This window comes from Schistocerca piceifrons, chromosome 1 (genome assembly GCF_021461385.2).
Source record: "Schistocerca piceifrons isolate TAMUIC-IGC-003096 chromosome 1, iqSchPice1.1, whole genome shotgun sequence".
NCBI classification, from domain to species: domain Eukaryota; kingdom Metazoa; phylum Arthropoda; class Insecta; order Orthoptera; family Acrididae; genus Schistocerca; species Schistocerca piceifrons.
The window spans coordinates 1,230,045,573-1,230,063,410 of NC_060138.1; the positions used below are offsets into that span (position 1 = coordinate 1,230,045,573).

General features: G+C 44.2%; 1 protein-coding gene across 1 annotated transcript in view; it reads left to right on the top strand.

The window, feature by feature from the left end:
- The first annotated feature begins 2,237 nt into the window (after positions 1-2,237).
- The window catches only part of LOC124779672 (juvenile hormone esterase-like), an 88,357-nt gene continuing 72,756 nt past the window's right edge, over positions 2,238-17,838 (top strand). Inside the window, exons 1-2 of the mRNA XM_047253727.1 lie at positions 2,238-2,285; positions 16,362-16,499. Of these exons, the coding sequence (XP_047109683.1) occupies positions 2,238-2,285; positions 16,362-16,499 (186 nt within the window). The remainder of the gene's footprint in view (positions 2,286-16,361; positions 16,500-17,838) is intronic.

Here is a 17,838-nt window from a genome sequence, read left to right on the forward strand (position 1 = left end):
CTACCTCTGCTTCACTTTCATGCCCCTCGACTCTTATAACTGCCATCTGGTTTCTGTACAAATTGTAAATGGCCTTTCGCTCCCTGTATTTTACCCCTGCCACCTTTAAAATTGGAAAGAGAGTATTCCAGTTAACATTGTCAAAAGCTTTCTCTAAGTCTACCGTATGTCCGATGGAGCATAAAACGCGATTCATCTGAAAAGGCTCCCTGTCACCACTCAGTGGACATCTGGTTGCCGTATTGGGGTACAAGTTCTAGCCTTCATCGCCGATGGACAGCAGTCCACATGAGTGCACCCACCAGGTGCCTGCTGAGGAGGCCAATACACACTCACGTGCTTTGAAAGGTCGTTGGGGAGACACTGTTTGTAGCTCCTTGGTTCATCTGGGCGGTCCATTGCTCAACAGCTGCACGTCTATTCGCCTGTAAAGATCTCCTCAGCCGTCGTTCACCCCTGTTATCTCTGGCCCGTGGTGCATCACAGTTGCCTGGGCGCCAGTTTTGGATACCTCTGTCTTGTCATCCACGGTACACTTTAACCACGATGGCAAGCGAAAAATGTGCTAACTTAGCCGTTTTGGAAATGCTTCCACCCTTAGCCCGAACGTCAATGATCATGCCCTTCTGGACGTCAGGTAAATCGCTCCGTTTCCGCATTACGACAGCGACTGTACTGTTTTACGCCCCTCACCCCCTTCCTCCGACTCGCTTTATATATCCTCCACTGTGAATGCTGCCACCCTCCGTCTGTAAGTGGTTATTGCACGCTGACGTCGAACAAACTCCTCCCGAACAGGCCATGAAGGCCTGACCGGCCGCCGTGTGATCCTCAGCCCATAGGCGTCACTGGATGCGGATATGGAGCGGCATGTGGTCAGTACACCGATCTCCCGGCCGTATGTCAGTTTCCGAGACCAGAGCTGCTACTTCTCAGTCAAGTAGCTCCTCGGTTTTGCCTCGCAAGGGCTGAGTGCACCCTGCTTGCCAACAGCGCAGACCGGATGGCCACCCATCCAAGTGCTAGCCCAGCCCGACAGCGCGTAACTTCGGTGGACTGCTGGCAACCGGTGTTACCACTGCGACAAGGAAGTTGGCGACGTCGAAAAAAGGCGTGGGGTGTCATTAATGTGACTGCACCGTGTTTGTGGTAACCAGCTGTCGAAGAGGAATAGATTAGTTTTCCGATTGGGAATCTGTTACTAAGTTACGAATTCGTTACTTTAGTAATGAATAACTACTCACAATTGGTCTCCATCCTTAACGCTGAATTTCAGAGGCAGGTCTGGACAGTTCCACTCTTTTCTTAAAAATTTCTAATGGTGGTGGTTTCCTGGCCCTTTCCACAACCCAGAAATTAAGTATGGAAGAGGTACCTGTGTGGTTCGAATGACTGCGATATGTGTCTATACTTGTAATCTTGTGTATATGAAGTGAAAAGAAGCGATGACTGTGATACTTGTTTTGTGTGGTACGGTGTTGTGCTTGTGATCTTATGAACATATAGTTGAAAGAAGCGGGGGACAAAACCAGGCTCCGGCAGAGTGTGTATTTCTTATGAATAGTTCATAGGGCATCAGTCTTCAACGTCACTGCTTATGGAGTGTTCATTAACGGCGTTGTAACACTATACCCTTATTCTACAAGATACTTCCAAGAGATTGGGGTTCAATAGGTGTGCCATCACCTCCCATCCTCTTGCTGACCATTATTCTAATGACGCCAATTTGTTCCACTGTCAGTATTTGAGCAGGCTGTCTCAGATCGAACGCGTCTACAGCAGCAAACGTGAAAAATGTCGGGTACAGAAGTAGTGTAATGCAATACTAGAAACTATTATTTGTGACGGAACGCTCGGTTAGAGGTGAATGGAAGATTACTGCTTGATAAATACCGGTGAATAGCATACCATCAATCAGCACTGAAGGGGCACTAAAGAGGAAACTTCCCCACAATAAACTGATTGTTTATGTAGAGCTCAGATAGTGCACCGAAGTGGTAAGCAGATGATTAACCGAATGATAAGTGTCTCTTAAAGATAATATTACTGGTTTTTCTCGAGATAACCTGCCCATAATGACGAATAGGACATACCGTTTGTCCTCTCCAACAAGAAGAGTGACAAGGTGAATCCGTGGGAGCCTCTCGAATCGCAGAACAACGCAGAAGATGTCAGTATAAAAGGTGCGCCAGAATCGTTGTCGCCAGCTGTCAGCTGTGAGCCCTCACTCGTTCGCCATGATCGCCTTCCCAACACTGCTGCTAGCCGTCGTGGTCGCCTGCGCGGTAAGCACTTCACTAGCGTTGAGTCTGCACCGCTGCTAGGCCAGCAGTAGTAACGTTCGTTGTGTAATACGTCTGATGTGGCTCTGTCATCTAGAGCACGTGTGAGACAAACTGACCAGATACTTATCACAAATTACTAAGTTACGAATGTGTGATAGGAATTTGTTGGTTTAATTTATTTGCTAAATAGTCAACCTCCGCATTCAGGGTGTTGACTCACGCCTGTGTCGTGACGTTCGACACCGAAATATTCGGTTCTAACTGTGGTGGAAGAAGAAATTTTGATCGGTAGTATTTGACAGGCAAGGGGGGAGAGATTGATAAGTATAGGTCGTAGCTGCAAGACTGTGGTCAAAATTCTTGGTAGGTTCCAACTGTCACTTTATTGTCTCGTGGACCGACGCCATGTGACATTGCCGATGATTTGCCTGCTAGACGAGGACAGTTAGTTCGTCGGCCGCTTGATGCTACTCGAGAGATGTAGGCTACATGACCGCACCGCATTTCACCATCTTCTGTCATCAGAAACAGTATAGACACAGTACACTCAGTACCCATTGGCTGCAGATACCAAATACCAAAACCGTTACTTTTGACGTACCTGACAGGCAAATTAGCGAAACAGCGAGAACGAGACGCGTTCTGCACAGTTTCACGAAAAGTTAGCTGAATACCGACCTGATAGCTTGTAGTGCCCTGAGAAACACATCAAAAAAAGTTTTGCGTCGTCTCGGTTCCGAGAGTTCCGGAACCTGTGCAGAAAATTGGAATGGAAATCAACATAAACATCATTTCCGTCCTTGTTATTGCTCATGAAAACCACACGTTGCATGTTGTACCACCATACAGCGAGACCTACAGAGCTGCTGAGAGATTGCTGTACACACCGGTACCTCTAATGCCCAGTAGTACGCCCTCTTGCATGCCTGTATTCGTCGTGGCATACTATCTACAAGTTCATCAAGGCACTGTTGGTCCGGATTGTCTCACTCATCAACGGCGATTCGGCGTAGATCCCTCGCAGTTGTCCATAAACTGCCCTTTTCAATCTATTCCAAGCGTGTTCGATAGGGTTTATGTCTGGAGAACATGCTGGCCACTCTAGTCGAGTGATGTCGTTATCCTGAAGGAAGTCGTTCGCAAGATGTGCTCGATTCCGGTGCGAATTGTCGTCCATGAAGACGAATGCCTCGCCAATATGCTGCCGATACCGTTGCACTATCGGTCGGAGGATGGTATTCCATGACCACCAGCGGCGTACATCAGCACCAAATAATGCCACCCCAAAACAGCAGGGAACCTCCACCTTGCTGCACTCGCTGGACAGTGTGTCTAATGCGTTCAACCTGACCGGGTTGCCTCCAAACGCGTCTCCGACGATTGTCTGGTTGAAGGCATATGCGGCACTCACTGGTGAAGAGAATGTGATGCCAATCCTGAGCGGTCCATTCGGCATGTTGTTGGGCCCTTCTGTACTGCGCTGCATGGTGTCATGGTTGCAAAGATCGACCTCGCCATGGACGTCGAGAGTGAAGTTGCGCATCATGCTGCAGCCTACTGCGCACAGTTTGAGTCGTAACACGACGTCCTGTGGCTGCACGAAAAGCATCATTCAGCACGATGGCGCTGCTGTCAGGGTTCATCCGAGCCATAATCCGTAGGTAGCGGTCATCACTGCAGTTGTAGCCCTGTGTCTCCTCCATGTCCGAACAACATCGCTTTGGTTACTCCGAGACGCCTGGCCACGTCCCTTGTCGAGAGCCCTTCCTGGCACAAAGTAACAAGGCAGAAGCGATTGAACCACGGTATTGACCGTGTAGACATAGTTGAACTACAGACAACACCAGCCGTGTACCTCCATCCTGGTGGAATGACTGGAACTGATCGCCTCTCGGAGCCCGTCCTTCTAGTAGGCTCTGCTCATGCATGGTTGTTTACATCTTTGGGTGGGTTTATTGACATCTCTGAACAGTCAAAGGGACTATGTCTGTGGTACAATACCTACACTCTACGTCTGTCTTTAGGAGATATGGGAACCGGGGTGATGCAAAACTTTTTTTTATTTGTGTAGTATCTCTGAAGTCAAACAAAGCTTAAATGTTCATTTAAACTTCGTAGCATGGACTTTTTCCACGATTTATTACACTTTCTAAACTTAATATTGCCTTCCAAGAGAGCCACACAGTAGCTTTATGGTTTTTTTATAGCTTAGAGATTTTCTGGCAAATGGAATGTACTGATTTTCACATATGAAAACAGCGCGACCGCTCTGTCCTTCAATAACTGCTGAACTGTACCCATACAAAATTCTTCGAATTTATCTTTTAAATGGGATACGTAAATAATAAGTTTCTTTGTCATTAATCACACATAAAAATTACAAACAGCTGGAGCTGTGGTCTTATATAAAGGAAACACTCGTCTCCCACTTAGACCTCAATAAATCGACATAATATACTAATTTAGAGGCAAAAACGGCGTCTTTCTTTATCCAAAGGTCTAATGCATCTTTGTCTGCCTCTCACAACTTACAGTCAAGCAAATGCCCAAACGAGCGGAATTCCTGTTGTATTTCTGCTGCCAATTATCCGTCCTCATACGTATTTGTGTACCTTGCATCATATGAGCTACGGAGCACATACCCAGGCGTCTGCCGCATTTTCATTGATTAGATTATCAGAACTGCACTCGATTTACGGTTGGCGAAAGACGACAGTTTTGTGTAGATAACACAAACTGCGATAAGAGCTTCTTCATGTCAGTAATAACTGAAACACCAAATGTCCCTCGCCAATACTGTTGTCAGAATGCCTCTATCCAAATCTGCTGTGACTCTTGTTTTATTGTATTGCGCAAGTTTAACAGGTCATGTTTCCCATGAACAAACGTATCGATAATGATGCATTGTAGCGAAGGTTAACGCAATCCATGTACCTTTTGATCTGCGGTTGTGGTAACCGAATAGATTCGCGATGTGGTAGGGTCCCACCTTCATCTTTATAACATGCTGGACTGCTCTTATTTGGAGAGTATCGGCCACCTGCTGCTGATGAAAGCGACCATCATATGTGAATTATGATATTCGTTCACATTAGTTTATGTTATTTTCAGTAATCGATCTTTCGATTAGTGCGATACCTCCTTCAGTTTCTCCCTTGCTTCTTCTAATTTTATTACTTCTGTTTAAGCGCTACATGCGACCTACTCTCATCATAGCATTTATCTCATCTACAGTTCTTTCCAGTAGTTAATTATTCCTTGACGCCCTAGCATATCCGGAGCCTTTATTCTGATAAGGGATTTCTCTAGATTTTTTTCGACGCTTGCTTTACTAGTGCTTCTTCATTTTATACCTTTTCTGTCCAGTCAATTTTTAATATAGTTCTGTAGTACATTTATCAAATAGTTTAATTTCTTCTTTGGTTTTCTAGTAGTTCATATCCTACTTACAGATACGCTGAGCACTACACACTTTGTCCTTTCTGAATTCCATGTCAGTAACTTTTAATGACAGGAGAGTTCGTTGGTTGAAGAAAGATTTTTATCACCTGTACTAGGATGCTTCTAATACTTTCTTTGTTTGGATATTCTTGAGTAATCTTCTTTCTTAAGCTGGCACTTTAAGTTTTTGCTTCCCGGTAATTATGTTTAATTTTCCTGGATTCATCATGTACTTTTCAATGACTTTTTCTATTTATTCTCGTGCATATATCTTACTCATCTACTCAGATTGAATGTTTTTGTACTCCCGTTAATTTTCTATCTTATCAATCTATGAAACTAGTTTCTTGTCTCATCTATTTCATTCTTCCATTTCCTTCTTACAATGATAAGAGATAGTATTTATTTCACTTGTGGATAGGTCGTCTCTGCAGTAATTTGTGCTATGTAAAAGGTCTCTCCAGCCTTCGCACTTATAAACTACCCTTATATCGTTTACATACGTAGTTGTCACAACCTCAGGAAACTTCTACATTGTCTCACTGTTTGTTCAAAAATGGCTCTGAGCACTATGGGACTTAACATCTATGGTCATCAGTCCCCTAGAACTTAGAACTACTTAAACCTAACTAACCTAAGGACAGCACACAACACCCAGCCATCACGAGGCAGAGAAAATCCCTGACCCCGCCGGGAATCGAACCCGGGTCACTGTTTGTTGTTTGTCTGTCTTCTACACCCTCGTATGATTCATCATTTTCCTTATTCTTTTTTATTGTAGCGTACTCGTAATCACTAGATGATTATGCAACTCCTCATCCATATCAGTTTGTTTTCTACAGTTCAATACCAGATGGCCAAATTTTCAATGTAGCCATGATTAAGACCTTTTGATATCTTTACTTGGTTCCAATTCCTTCCTCAACAGACTTCCTTTTCAGTTGAATACTCAAGATGATGTTCGCTACAATGGCTGGACTCCACCACATATTGGATTGGTTAACTGCTCAATCGGTTCTTGATAGAACATTTTATACAATATGAATGAAAACACACACAACACTGGTGTAATATTCTATAAGAATATTACACCAGTGTTGCGTGTTTTCATTCATAATCCATCAGTAGTTTTGCTTTTTTGTAGAATCTTTACTGCGACCTATTTTATCCCTCGCTGAAATGTTATCATACAGATATCAAAGCACGTATGAATGACTATTTCCTTGAAGACGGGACATATCGCAACCTACTGATTACTTATCTCAGTCTCCAGGTCTGTCACGGCTCATATTCGGTATGATCGTAGCCTTGAAAGATAAAGTTCATCGGCGATTGCAGTCCTTCCAATAGACGCTGCAAGAAAGTATCCAACTACAATGTGTAGCCAGACCAACTAACATGTAGGAAGTCATGATGTGCACAATCGTTCGATGATGACACCAATGCTTGGACTACATCTAAATCTATAGTAGCCAAACCGTCTTATGATTTGTGGCAGAGGGCACTTTGGGTGATATTATTATTTTCCTCCTTCCCATGTGCACATAGCGCATGCAAAGAACCATTGTAGGAAAGCCTCCGTTGTCGTTGTGGTCTTCAGCCTAAAAACTGGTCTGACGGACCTCTCCAAGCTATTCTGTCTTGAAGAAAACTCTTCATTTCTACATGACTACCTCAACACATGCTGATATAGCAAAGCATAATGATCACTCAAATGAAACTGTGTGATTCGAGGAACTTTTCAAGTCTCAAACATCAGACTGATGGGAAAAATGAAAAAAAAAAATTGCATCAAGGCCGGGATTCAAAGCTGGGTCTCCTGATCACTAAGCACATGCGCTTACCATGCCTCAGCCCACTTGCTATTCTCGCTAAGCTCAAACAGCATCGCAGAGGCTCTCCAGCTTTACTGAAATAGCACTTCTGCATCCAATGAGAAGAGGTCCTGCTTCATGTATATATGCATAATGTATACAGGTTGTTACAAAAAGGTACGGCCAAACTTTCAGGAAACATTCCTCACACACAAATAAAGAAAAGATGTTATGTGGACATGTGTCCGGAAACGCTTAATTTCCATGTTAGGGCTCATTTTAGTTTCGTCAGGATGTACTGTACTTCATCGATTCACCGCCAGTTGGCCCAATTGAAGGAAGGTAATGTTGACTTCGGTGCTTGTGTTGACATGCGACTCATTGCTCTACAGTACTAGCATCAAGCACATCAGTACGTAGCATCAACAGGTTAGTGTTCATCACGAACGTGGTTTTGCAGTCAGTGCAATGTTTACAAATGCGGAGTTGGCAGATGCCCATTTGATGTATGGATTAGCACGGGGCAATAGCCGTGGCGCGGTACGTTTGTATCGAGACAGATTTCCAGAACGAAGGAGTCCCGACAGGAAGACGTTCGAAGCAATTGATCGGCGTCTTAGAGAGCACGGAACATTCCAGCCTATCACTCGCAACTGGGGAAGACCTAGAACGACGAGGAAACCTGCAATGGACGGGGCAATTCTTCGTGCAGTTGACGATAACCCTAATGTCAGCGTCAGAGAAGTTGCTGCTGTACACGGTAACGTTGACCACGTCACTGTATGGAGAGTGCTACGGGAGAACCAGTTGTTTCCGTACCATGTACAGCGTGTGCAGGCACTATCAGCAGCTGATTGGCCTCCACGGGTACTATTCTGCAAATGGTTCATCCAACAATGTGTCAATCCTCATTTCAGTGCAAATGTTCTCTTTACGGATGAGGCTTCATTCCGACGTGATCAAATTGTAAATTCTCACAATCAACATGTGTGGGCTGACGAGAATCCGCACGCAATTGCGCAATCACGTCATCAACACAGATTTTCTGTGAACGTTTGGGCAGGCATTGTTGGTGATGTCTTGATTGGGCCCCATGTTCTTCCACCTACGCTCAATGGAGCACGTTATCATGATTTCATGCGGGATACTCTACCTGTGCTACTAGAACATGTGCCTTTACAAGTACGACACAACGTATGGTTCATGCACGATGGAGCTCCTGCACATTTCAGTCGAAGTGTTCGTACGCTTCTCAACAACAGATTCGGTGACCTATGGATTGGTAGAGGCGGACCAATTCCATGGCCTCCACGCTCTCCTGACCTCAGCTCTCTTGATTTTCATTTATGGGGGCATTTGAAAGCTCTTGTCTACGCAACCCCTGTACCAAATGTTGAGACTCTTCGTGCTCGTATTGTGGACGGCTGTGATACAATACGCCATTCTCCAGGGCTGCATCAGCACATGAGGGATTCCATGCGACGGAGGGTGGATGCATGTATCCTCGCTAACGGAGGACATTTTGAACATTTCCTGTAACAAAGTGTTTGAAGTCACGCTGGTACGTTCTTTTGCTGTGTATTTCCATTCCATGATTAATGTCATTTGAAGAGAAGTAATAAAATGAGCTCTAACATGGAAAGTAAGCGTTTCCGGACACATGTCCCCATAACATATTTTCTTTCTTTGTGTGTGAGGAATGTTTCCTGAAAGTTTGGCCGTACCTTTTTGTAACACCCTGTATATAGGGTGGTCCATTGGTCGTGACCGGCCCAAATATCTCACGAAATAAGCGTCAAACGAAAAAACTACAAAGAACGAGATTCGTCTAGCTTGAAGGGGGAAACCAGATGCCGCTATGATTGGCCCGCTAGATGGCGCTGCCATAGGTCAAACGGATATCAACTGCGTTTTTTTTTTTTAAATAGGAACCCCCGTTTGCTATTATGTATTCACGTAGTACGTAAAGAAATGTGAATCTTTTGGTTGGAGGGTGGCAGGGTGGCGTAATGGCTAGCGCATCTGCTTGGTCAGCAGGGACCTTGGTTCGAATCCCGCCATTGGAACAAATTTTCATTCGTCGCTCTGCGTATATGCATCGTCATGATCACTGCCCACCACGAGAAATAATGCTGCCTGGTGACGTTGTGAGCACGTGCCGCGGTGAGGAAGGTATGTAAGAGGAACAGAGACGAATGTGGAATCATTCTAGCGACGATGCGGGCCGACAATGGGGAAATCCAAGGACATAAGCAACCTCGACAAAGGGCATCTGGGAACGGGCATCTCAAGAACGGAGATGCTAAGCTGCTGTTCACATGCTACTGTCGTGAGCGTCTTTGGAACATCGTTCAAGGACGATGAAACGTCGAGTAGGTGATAATGTGCCGGACGTACACTCCTCGTAACAGAACATGGAGGTCGGAGACTTACATGCTCTGTGAAGGAGGATGAGTGACATCTGCCGCAGATCTAATGACTATATTGCTTGTACAGGAACAAGTCTTTCGGAGCACACCGTTTAGAACGCATTACTGACAGCGATGGAATCTTCCAGCAAGACAACGGTCCGTGTCACAAAGCCAGAATTCAGCAGCAGTGATTTGAGGAGCTCACGTTGATGTCTTGGCCGTCAAATTCGCCTAATCTGAAACCGATTGAACACATCTAGAGCGCTATTAAGGACTAGGTGTGCGCCCACAATCCTCTGGCCCGTAATTTTCGTGAATTTCTCGACATGTTCGTAGACATCTGTTGCCACACACTTCCAGAAACGTTCCAAAGACTTGCCGAATCAATTCCAGGCTTTATTCAACCAAAGCGCTATCAAGCACGTGTTTATAAAGTTTAGGTCATCGGTGTATACCTACTGTAACCTGTTTATTCTGGTAAGACATAGGTCTCTCTCTCTACAATTTTTAACACCTACACTCCCGTCCATCACCAGATTGACGATACCTTGATGCCTCAGGACGTGTCCTATCAACCAGTCAGTTTCTTTAGTAAAGTTGTGCCATTAAATAATTTTCTCCTAGTTTGGATTCAATACCTCTTCCTTGATTTACCAATCTATCCATCTAATCTTCAGCGTTGTTCTGTAGCATCATATTCCAAAGCTTCTGTTCTCTTCTTGTTTTTAACTCTTATCGTCCACGTTTCTCTTCAGTAAAAGGCTACGCTTCTGAGAAATATTTCCAGAGTAGACTTTCCAACAATTAAATTTATATTATACCTTAAGATTCTTCTCTGTTTCAGAAACTTTTCTTTTCCTACGGCCAGTCGGCACTTTATATCCTCTCTATTTTGGCCATCGCCGGTTATTACGCTGCCCAAGAAGCAAAACTCATCTACTACTTTTATTGTCTTGTTTCTTAATCTCATTTCCTCAGCATCGCCTGGTTTTGATAGAATTCGCTCAGTTATCCTTGTTTTGCTTTTGTTGATATTCATCGTATAACCTCTTTTCAGTGTACTATCCATTCCGTTCAACTGCTCTTCCAAGAACTTTACCGTTTCTGACAGCGTTACAATGCCATCAGCAGACTTCAAAGTTTTTATTTCTTCTCTCCGAACTTAAGTTCCCTTTTCAAATGTATGCTTGGTTTCCTTTACTGCTTGCTCAGTGTATAGATTAAATAACATCGAGATTATATCACAACACTGTCTTGGTGCCTTCACTGTATTACATTTCGTCTACTTGCCAATTGGAGATTAACTTTTATAAGGATGCTATAGAGGGAACACATGAAGGATAACGAACGTGAATCGTAAGGAAAAAATTTAAGAATAAATTCCTGAACTTCGTAGCTCTCATACTTTGAATTTCGTGGTGGATGTTCTGTTTAATCATGCACACAAGTGACATTCTTTACTGGCGTTCAACATTTCTCTGTTTTCCACAGTTTCTCCACGACAATAGGTTGTACTAATGCTTACGTATCATTATTAGCAGTAAAACGTTAACAAATGCGCAACGATCAAATAGAATAGACGTCCTGACTTCTTTTAGCTGTCAATTCGTGACTTTATATGATGCTTTTGTCGTTTTCACTTGTTATGCGCACACTCCTCAAAGCATTTGACCGGTAGTGGATCTGTAATGGACAGCAGATTGGTTGCTGATTTCTGTTAGATACGTTTTTAATTACAACAATTTCATTTAAGTTCAACAACTTGCAATCAAAGCGACGTATTAAAGTACTGGAATTAAAAATCAAAGGATTTGATTAGCAGAAAGTAAGACTGTAATGAAGGTGCTGTCTAATTCTTACTGTTGGAAAGAATTATGTATTTTGCCACGGTTAAGTCAATGCTGTTTCCCTTACGTAGCATTAATTAAAACTTAAATCTGTGGTCAAGACACAAGGGAATCAAGGACATTAGCTGCCAGCGAGTATTGTTTTATATCAGAGGGCAAGTTGAAAATTGTGCCAGACCGGAATTCGAACCTGTGTCTTCTGCTTAGTAGGTAGGTGCGCTGATCATTACGCCATCCGGACACAGCGGTCACCACAACTGCGCGGAGTACCCTAGCATGCCTCCCGTCAGATCCCTGATGGCGTAGTAGTCAGCGCACCTTCCTAGTAAGCATGAGAGTTGAGTTCGAATCCGGCACAAATTTCCAACTTGCACCATTGACAGACTGCAGTCAACGCCCACTGACAGCTAATGTCTTTAATTTCCTTGTGTCTCGATTCATAATGGCTGCAGGATCAAGATGCTGACTGTCCTTACTGACATGTCCGAAAGAACAGACACCACATATATTTAATCTATAGTGTTTAAACATAAAAAATTATGTTTTTCCAATGCAGAAGTTGAAAAAGCTAGTGTGCTCGCTGTATTAATATTTTTTTTATCAGGGTAATTTTCTTGATGTTTTGTATTTTAGATCTTGTGAAAAACAAAACATTAGCAGGTAGCCTTTTACTGGAGTGTTCTAACGCATTTTATTGCATGCCAGTGACTATGTTGGCGGCGCTGGCCGTTGAGCGATGCTCAGTCTGCACATGGGAGGGGGTAGCATCTTCTGGCAGAGGTGTTAGGTTCACGTAGGTTGGTCTAAACAAGTCGCCTAACAGCAATAACTCTTTTGACAGTCGTCTCTGACACTTACCACCAAGAAATTCAGCGACCTTACAATAGAAGTTTCATTGTCATAAAAGTAGAATACTCCACAGGTAGAATACATCGAAATCTCTTACCTCCTCACCATTCTGAAGTCCGCCCCGGTAGCTGAGTGGTCAGCGTGACAGACTGACAATCCTAAGGGCCCGGGTTCGATTCCCGGCTGGGTCGGAAATTTTCTCCGCTCAGGGACTGGGTGTTGTGTTGTTCTAATCATCATCATTTCATCCCCATCGACGCGCAGGTCGCCGAAGTGGCGTCAAATCGAAAGACCTGCACCAGGCGAACGGTCTACCCGACGGGAGGCCCTAGCCACACGACATTTCATTTTTTTTTTTACCATTCTGAAAAAATTGCCCCGTTGTTTTTTTTTTAACTTTTGATTGACCCTTATCAGTCTAATTACTCATTATCAACTTTCATTGCTCTTACCACCCTCGTTTCTCACTCACAAAACACAATCTTACAAAAAATTGACCCCTTAAAAGAATTCTAGTGCAATATGTTATTAGCTGATACCTATTCCAGTGTCTCTCAAGACTCCTGGTTTTTACAGTTTTATAGTTCCTGGTCAGAACTCTAAATTTGTAAAAATTATGGTTTTGGCTCTTCCATTGTGCACTACCAGTATCTGCAGTCCACAAAAACTTAAGATTCCTCCGGCATCAAATAATACTTTCGCTGTCATTGGTGCCTGCTTCTGTACAGTGTAGAACAATCTGTGAACGAGAGAAGCTAATGGTTCACTAATAAATATGTCTTCTTTCACGTGTATCGTTGGCATTGCCACATATTACTTTACACCAACAAATGTAACAAGAGATCCATTTCCACATACAATAAGTTGTAAATGAACGCCGAAAGTAATAACGAAAGAAAGAAAATCACTTAATTGCGGATCAGGGTAATAGCACAACACTGACGTCAAAGAAAAAATCAGATGAAATTTGTAGGTCTCCGTATTGTACACAGTGGCTGGTTGCGCGAAACGAAAAAACAACCGTGTCATCTTGAAAAACGAAGACATGGGTGCCAATAAGTTTCAGTGTGCCATTAGTTTACTAAACGCTTAGTTTCAATAATAACATCATCTGGTCGGCTAAACGAGTCGTACTGATGAACTATGGCGGACCGTCATCTTAAGGTATCATGAGTAATAATTAAACATTTAAGCAGTTGCAAATAAAACGGTATAATTGGTATAGTCTTCTATATTTGTAAACTTTACAATAGAGAAGTTCAGCAGAACCTCCCGTCCTACTTTAGTTACTCCACTCTGACCTACCTTTAACATATCTGTGACAATCTAAGCTGACGTAACAGTCACATATTGTTGAGTGATATTTGATTATTATTCTGATAAAATTGTTAGCTATTTTTGAGGAAATCACAAGGTTTACTAACGCAAGAAGAAGGCTTATAATTATCTTGTTAAGGAACGCACGGGCCCAGGTGTCGTCTCGTGATCTGGCTTGACCATAAGAGGTCAGTCACGGAGGTTCTAGAGAGGAGACGTGGGCCCCCACGGCACTGCAATTTGCAGAATTGACTGCGTTTAGCCCTTGCTCCACACTTTGGCGGGAAATGCGATTTTCTCCTTCGAATGCAGTCTGCCGCTAAGTCACTATAAGCCGCTAGATAATAACTGTGCGTGACGAATTCACTTCCTTGTACACTATGTAGGAACCGGCCATCACGGCACTACTCGGCCATTGTGAGAAAATTCGTTGCCTTTCCCCTCAAGATCTAGTTATTCAATCAAATGTGTCTTGCCCGCCATGGTATTTAGGCTCTAGCAACTCGACCGGTGAGTGGAACATGGTTAGCAGCATATACCAACCTCATGCGTGTTAAAATGCATTCTGTAATCGAAAAGTGGGAAATTTCTGGAGGTTTCCTCTGCATTCGCGTAAATAAATTGAAAGTCTCGCTGGTCATTGTAACGAAAACTGAGTGTCTCCCCTCCAAGTTGAGTTGTTCAAAAAGTTGAGAGTGAGGTTTAGAAGAGGATAATTTTGGGCCTTTCCTTCCTGCTGTGGAGGGAGAGAGACTTGCGGTTCTGCCGCAGTGGGAGAGACTCCTAGTCCTGCCACAGAGGAAGAGATACTTCTTATCCTGATGCCGAGTAGGGAGCATGATTGCTGTTTTTGCACTGTCACTTTTCTGAGCAGCTCAGAATTTACAGGATTCGCTACGCAACCTGGTTTGCCTGATAAATTGTATTGTTTCGTCGGTCTTGGACTGGTTTTCCTTGCATTTACGAATTGCACAGATTAAGAAAGCTTGTAGTATTCCCCAACCAGTCTTCCATGTAGATGGGAAACCCCCACCCCACAGTGTTAGCGTTTCATTCGTGATCAAATCGAGCTTGCAGATGACTTTGTGTTTCAATATTTTAGGTGACTTTGTGCTTGTTGTGTTGGAGCAATTTCTCAGTCTACATTACGAGACTTTCACTCATTTCGTCGGAAACTACTTCTTTGTCATTATAATGTGGTATGTGTCGAGATTTTAGAGCAAGTGAATAACTTATTAAACACAGACTTGATTTGAATTTCAAAACCAAATTATTGTCCTAGAAGTGATTCTGATTAGACAGTCCTCTAAAAACAGATCTAAAAACAAATATAACCCATGCATCCCTAATCTGTTTGTGTCACTGTGACGATGTTCTACTGCAAAGCGGAAGCCATCCTGTTTGCTTAATTATTACATATGAGAGGTTTTGATCTGTGGTCATGACTTACTATTTACAAGGATTGCGCGAAAGTCTTCACAGATGTAGCCGGCCGAAGTGGCCGTGCGGTTAAAGGCGCTGCAGTCTGGAACCGCAAGACCGCTACGGTCGCAGGTTCGAATCCTGCCTCGGGCATGGATGTTTGTGATGTCCTTAGGTTAGTTAGGTTTAACTAGTTCTAAGTTCTAGGGGACTAATGACCTCAGCAGTTGAAGTCCCATAGTGCTCAGAGCCATTTGAACCATTCACAGATGTGTTAAACGCGGCTTAGAGAAACGTAAGTAAGACAGGAATGCAAGCTCTTTTCAAAATACATTTTTAAGCTGCAAATGTACTTGTGGTGAACAGCTGTTTTTCACCGTTCAACAAGTTATTGTGCAGCCTAATCAGTGTCAACACTGAAATCCGGCATAAGAAACTGTGGTTAGTGACACGGACTTAGGTGGTAAGATTTACCTCGAAGCTGTGGGAAGTGGCCGATGGCACAAGTTCTATTTCCTAACAAGAATTTGCTGTGCCAACTTGACAGCACGTTGTTCAACAGCCTGACAGTAAGAGAGAAAAATGAAGAGCTATGACGGCTTGTACTTCTGCTGCATCTGTCGATGCACACGGGACAAATGGTTAAAATGGCTGAGCACTATAGGACTTAACTTCTGAGGTCATCAGGCCCCTAGAACTTAGAACTACTTAAACCTAACTAACTTAAGGACATCACACACGTCCATGCCCGAGGCAGGATTCGAAACTGCGACCGTAGGGGTCGCGCGGTTCCAGACTGTAGCGCCTAGAACCGCTCGGCCACCCTCGGCCGGTCACTCGGGACAGTAGAATGGTGTAAGCACGGAGAGGAAGTTCGGCAGAGCGTACTGGAACCGTACGAAATGGGAGTGGTTGGTCGTAACAGGTAGAGTGCCTCATGGCTCGGCCTCACGTGCTGTTTGTTGTGTGTTTCAGACGGCGCAGAACGTGACTGTGCAGACTACGGCAGGTCTGTTACGAGGGGTGAGCACCACCACCATCAACGGGACGGCCTACTACCGATTCTCGGGAGTGCCTTTCGCTGCGCCACCCGTCGGAGAACTGCGTTTCAAGGTAAGCCACCGCTGTCTCGGACAATTTCTGCTACCACTACTACATTGTTGAAGGAAAACGGGGTGTCGGGTTCCTCAATGGAAAACCCTAATTTCTCATGTCTGCCTCTGGTCTCGCTGGTATAATGATTCAGTTGCTGTGAGTCACACGTCTGTGAGTCACTGTAGTCCAGTTCGATATCTAAGGAATGGAAGTATCATACGTGATCTGATCAGAAGTATCCGGATGTATTCATCCTTGGCCCTTATGGTGGCTCCATCTCTGCAGGGGACACTTTCAGTGAGGTGCGTGACTACTGTATTGTAGTGCCTGTGTTTTTACGATGTGCTATACAATGTCCATCAGACATGTATGTATGCATGTCTGAAGGAACAGGCACGGTTGCGATTGACAGTTGTGTGAAATACAAGAAATGTATTCGTAGTTGCGATTATGGCCAGACTCCAGCTGCACAATTTACACAACTGGCCATTAAAATTGCTACACCAAGAAGAAATGCAGATGATAAACGGGTATTCATTGGACAAACATATTATACTAGAACTGACGTGTTATTACATTTTCACGCAATTTGGGTACATAGATCCCGAGAACCAGAACAACCACCTCTGGCGGTAATAACGGCCTTGATACGCCTGGGCATTGAGTCAAACAAAGCTTGGATGGCGTGTACAGCTACAGCTACGCATGCAGCTTCAACACGATACCACAGTTCATCAAGAGTAGTGACTGGCGTATTGTGACGAGCGAGTTGTTCGGCCACCATTGACCAGACGTTTTCAGTTGGTGAGACATCTGGAGAATGTGCTGGCCAGGGCAGCAGTCGAACATTTTCTGTATTCGGAAAGGCCCGTACAGGACCTGCAACATGCGGTCGTGCACAATCCTGCTGAAATGTAGGGGTTCGCAGGGATGGAATGAAGGGTAGAACCACGGGTCGTAACACATCTGAAATGTAACGTTCACTGTTCAAAGTGCCGTCAATGCGAACAAGAGGTGACCGAGATGTGTAACCAATGGCACCCCATATCATCACGCCGGGTGATACGCCAGTATGGCGATGACGAATACACGCTTCCAATGTGCGTTCACCGCGATGTCGACAAATACGGATGTGACCATCATGTCGCTGTAAACACAACCTGGATTCATCCGAAAAAATGACGTTTTGCCATTCGTGCACCCAGGTTTGTCGTTGCGTACACCATTGCAGGCGTTCCTGTCTGCGATTCAGCGTCAAGGGTAACAGCAGCCATGGTCTCCGAGCTGATAGTCCATGCTGTTGCAAACGTCGTCGAACTGTTCGTGCAGATTGTTGTTGTGTTGCAAACGTCCCCAT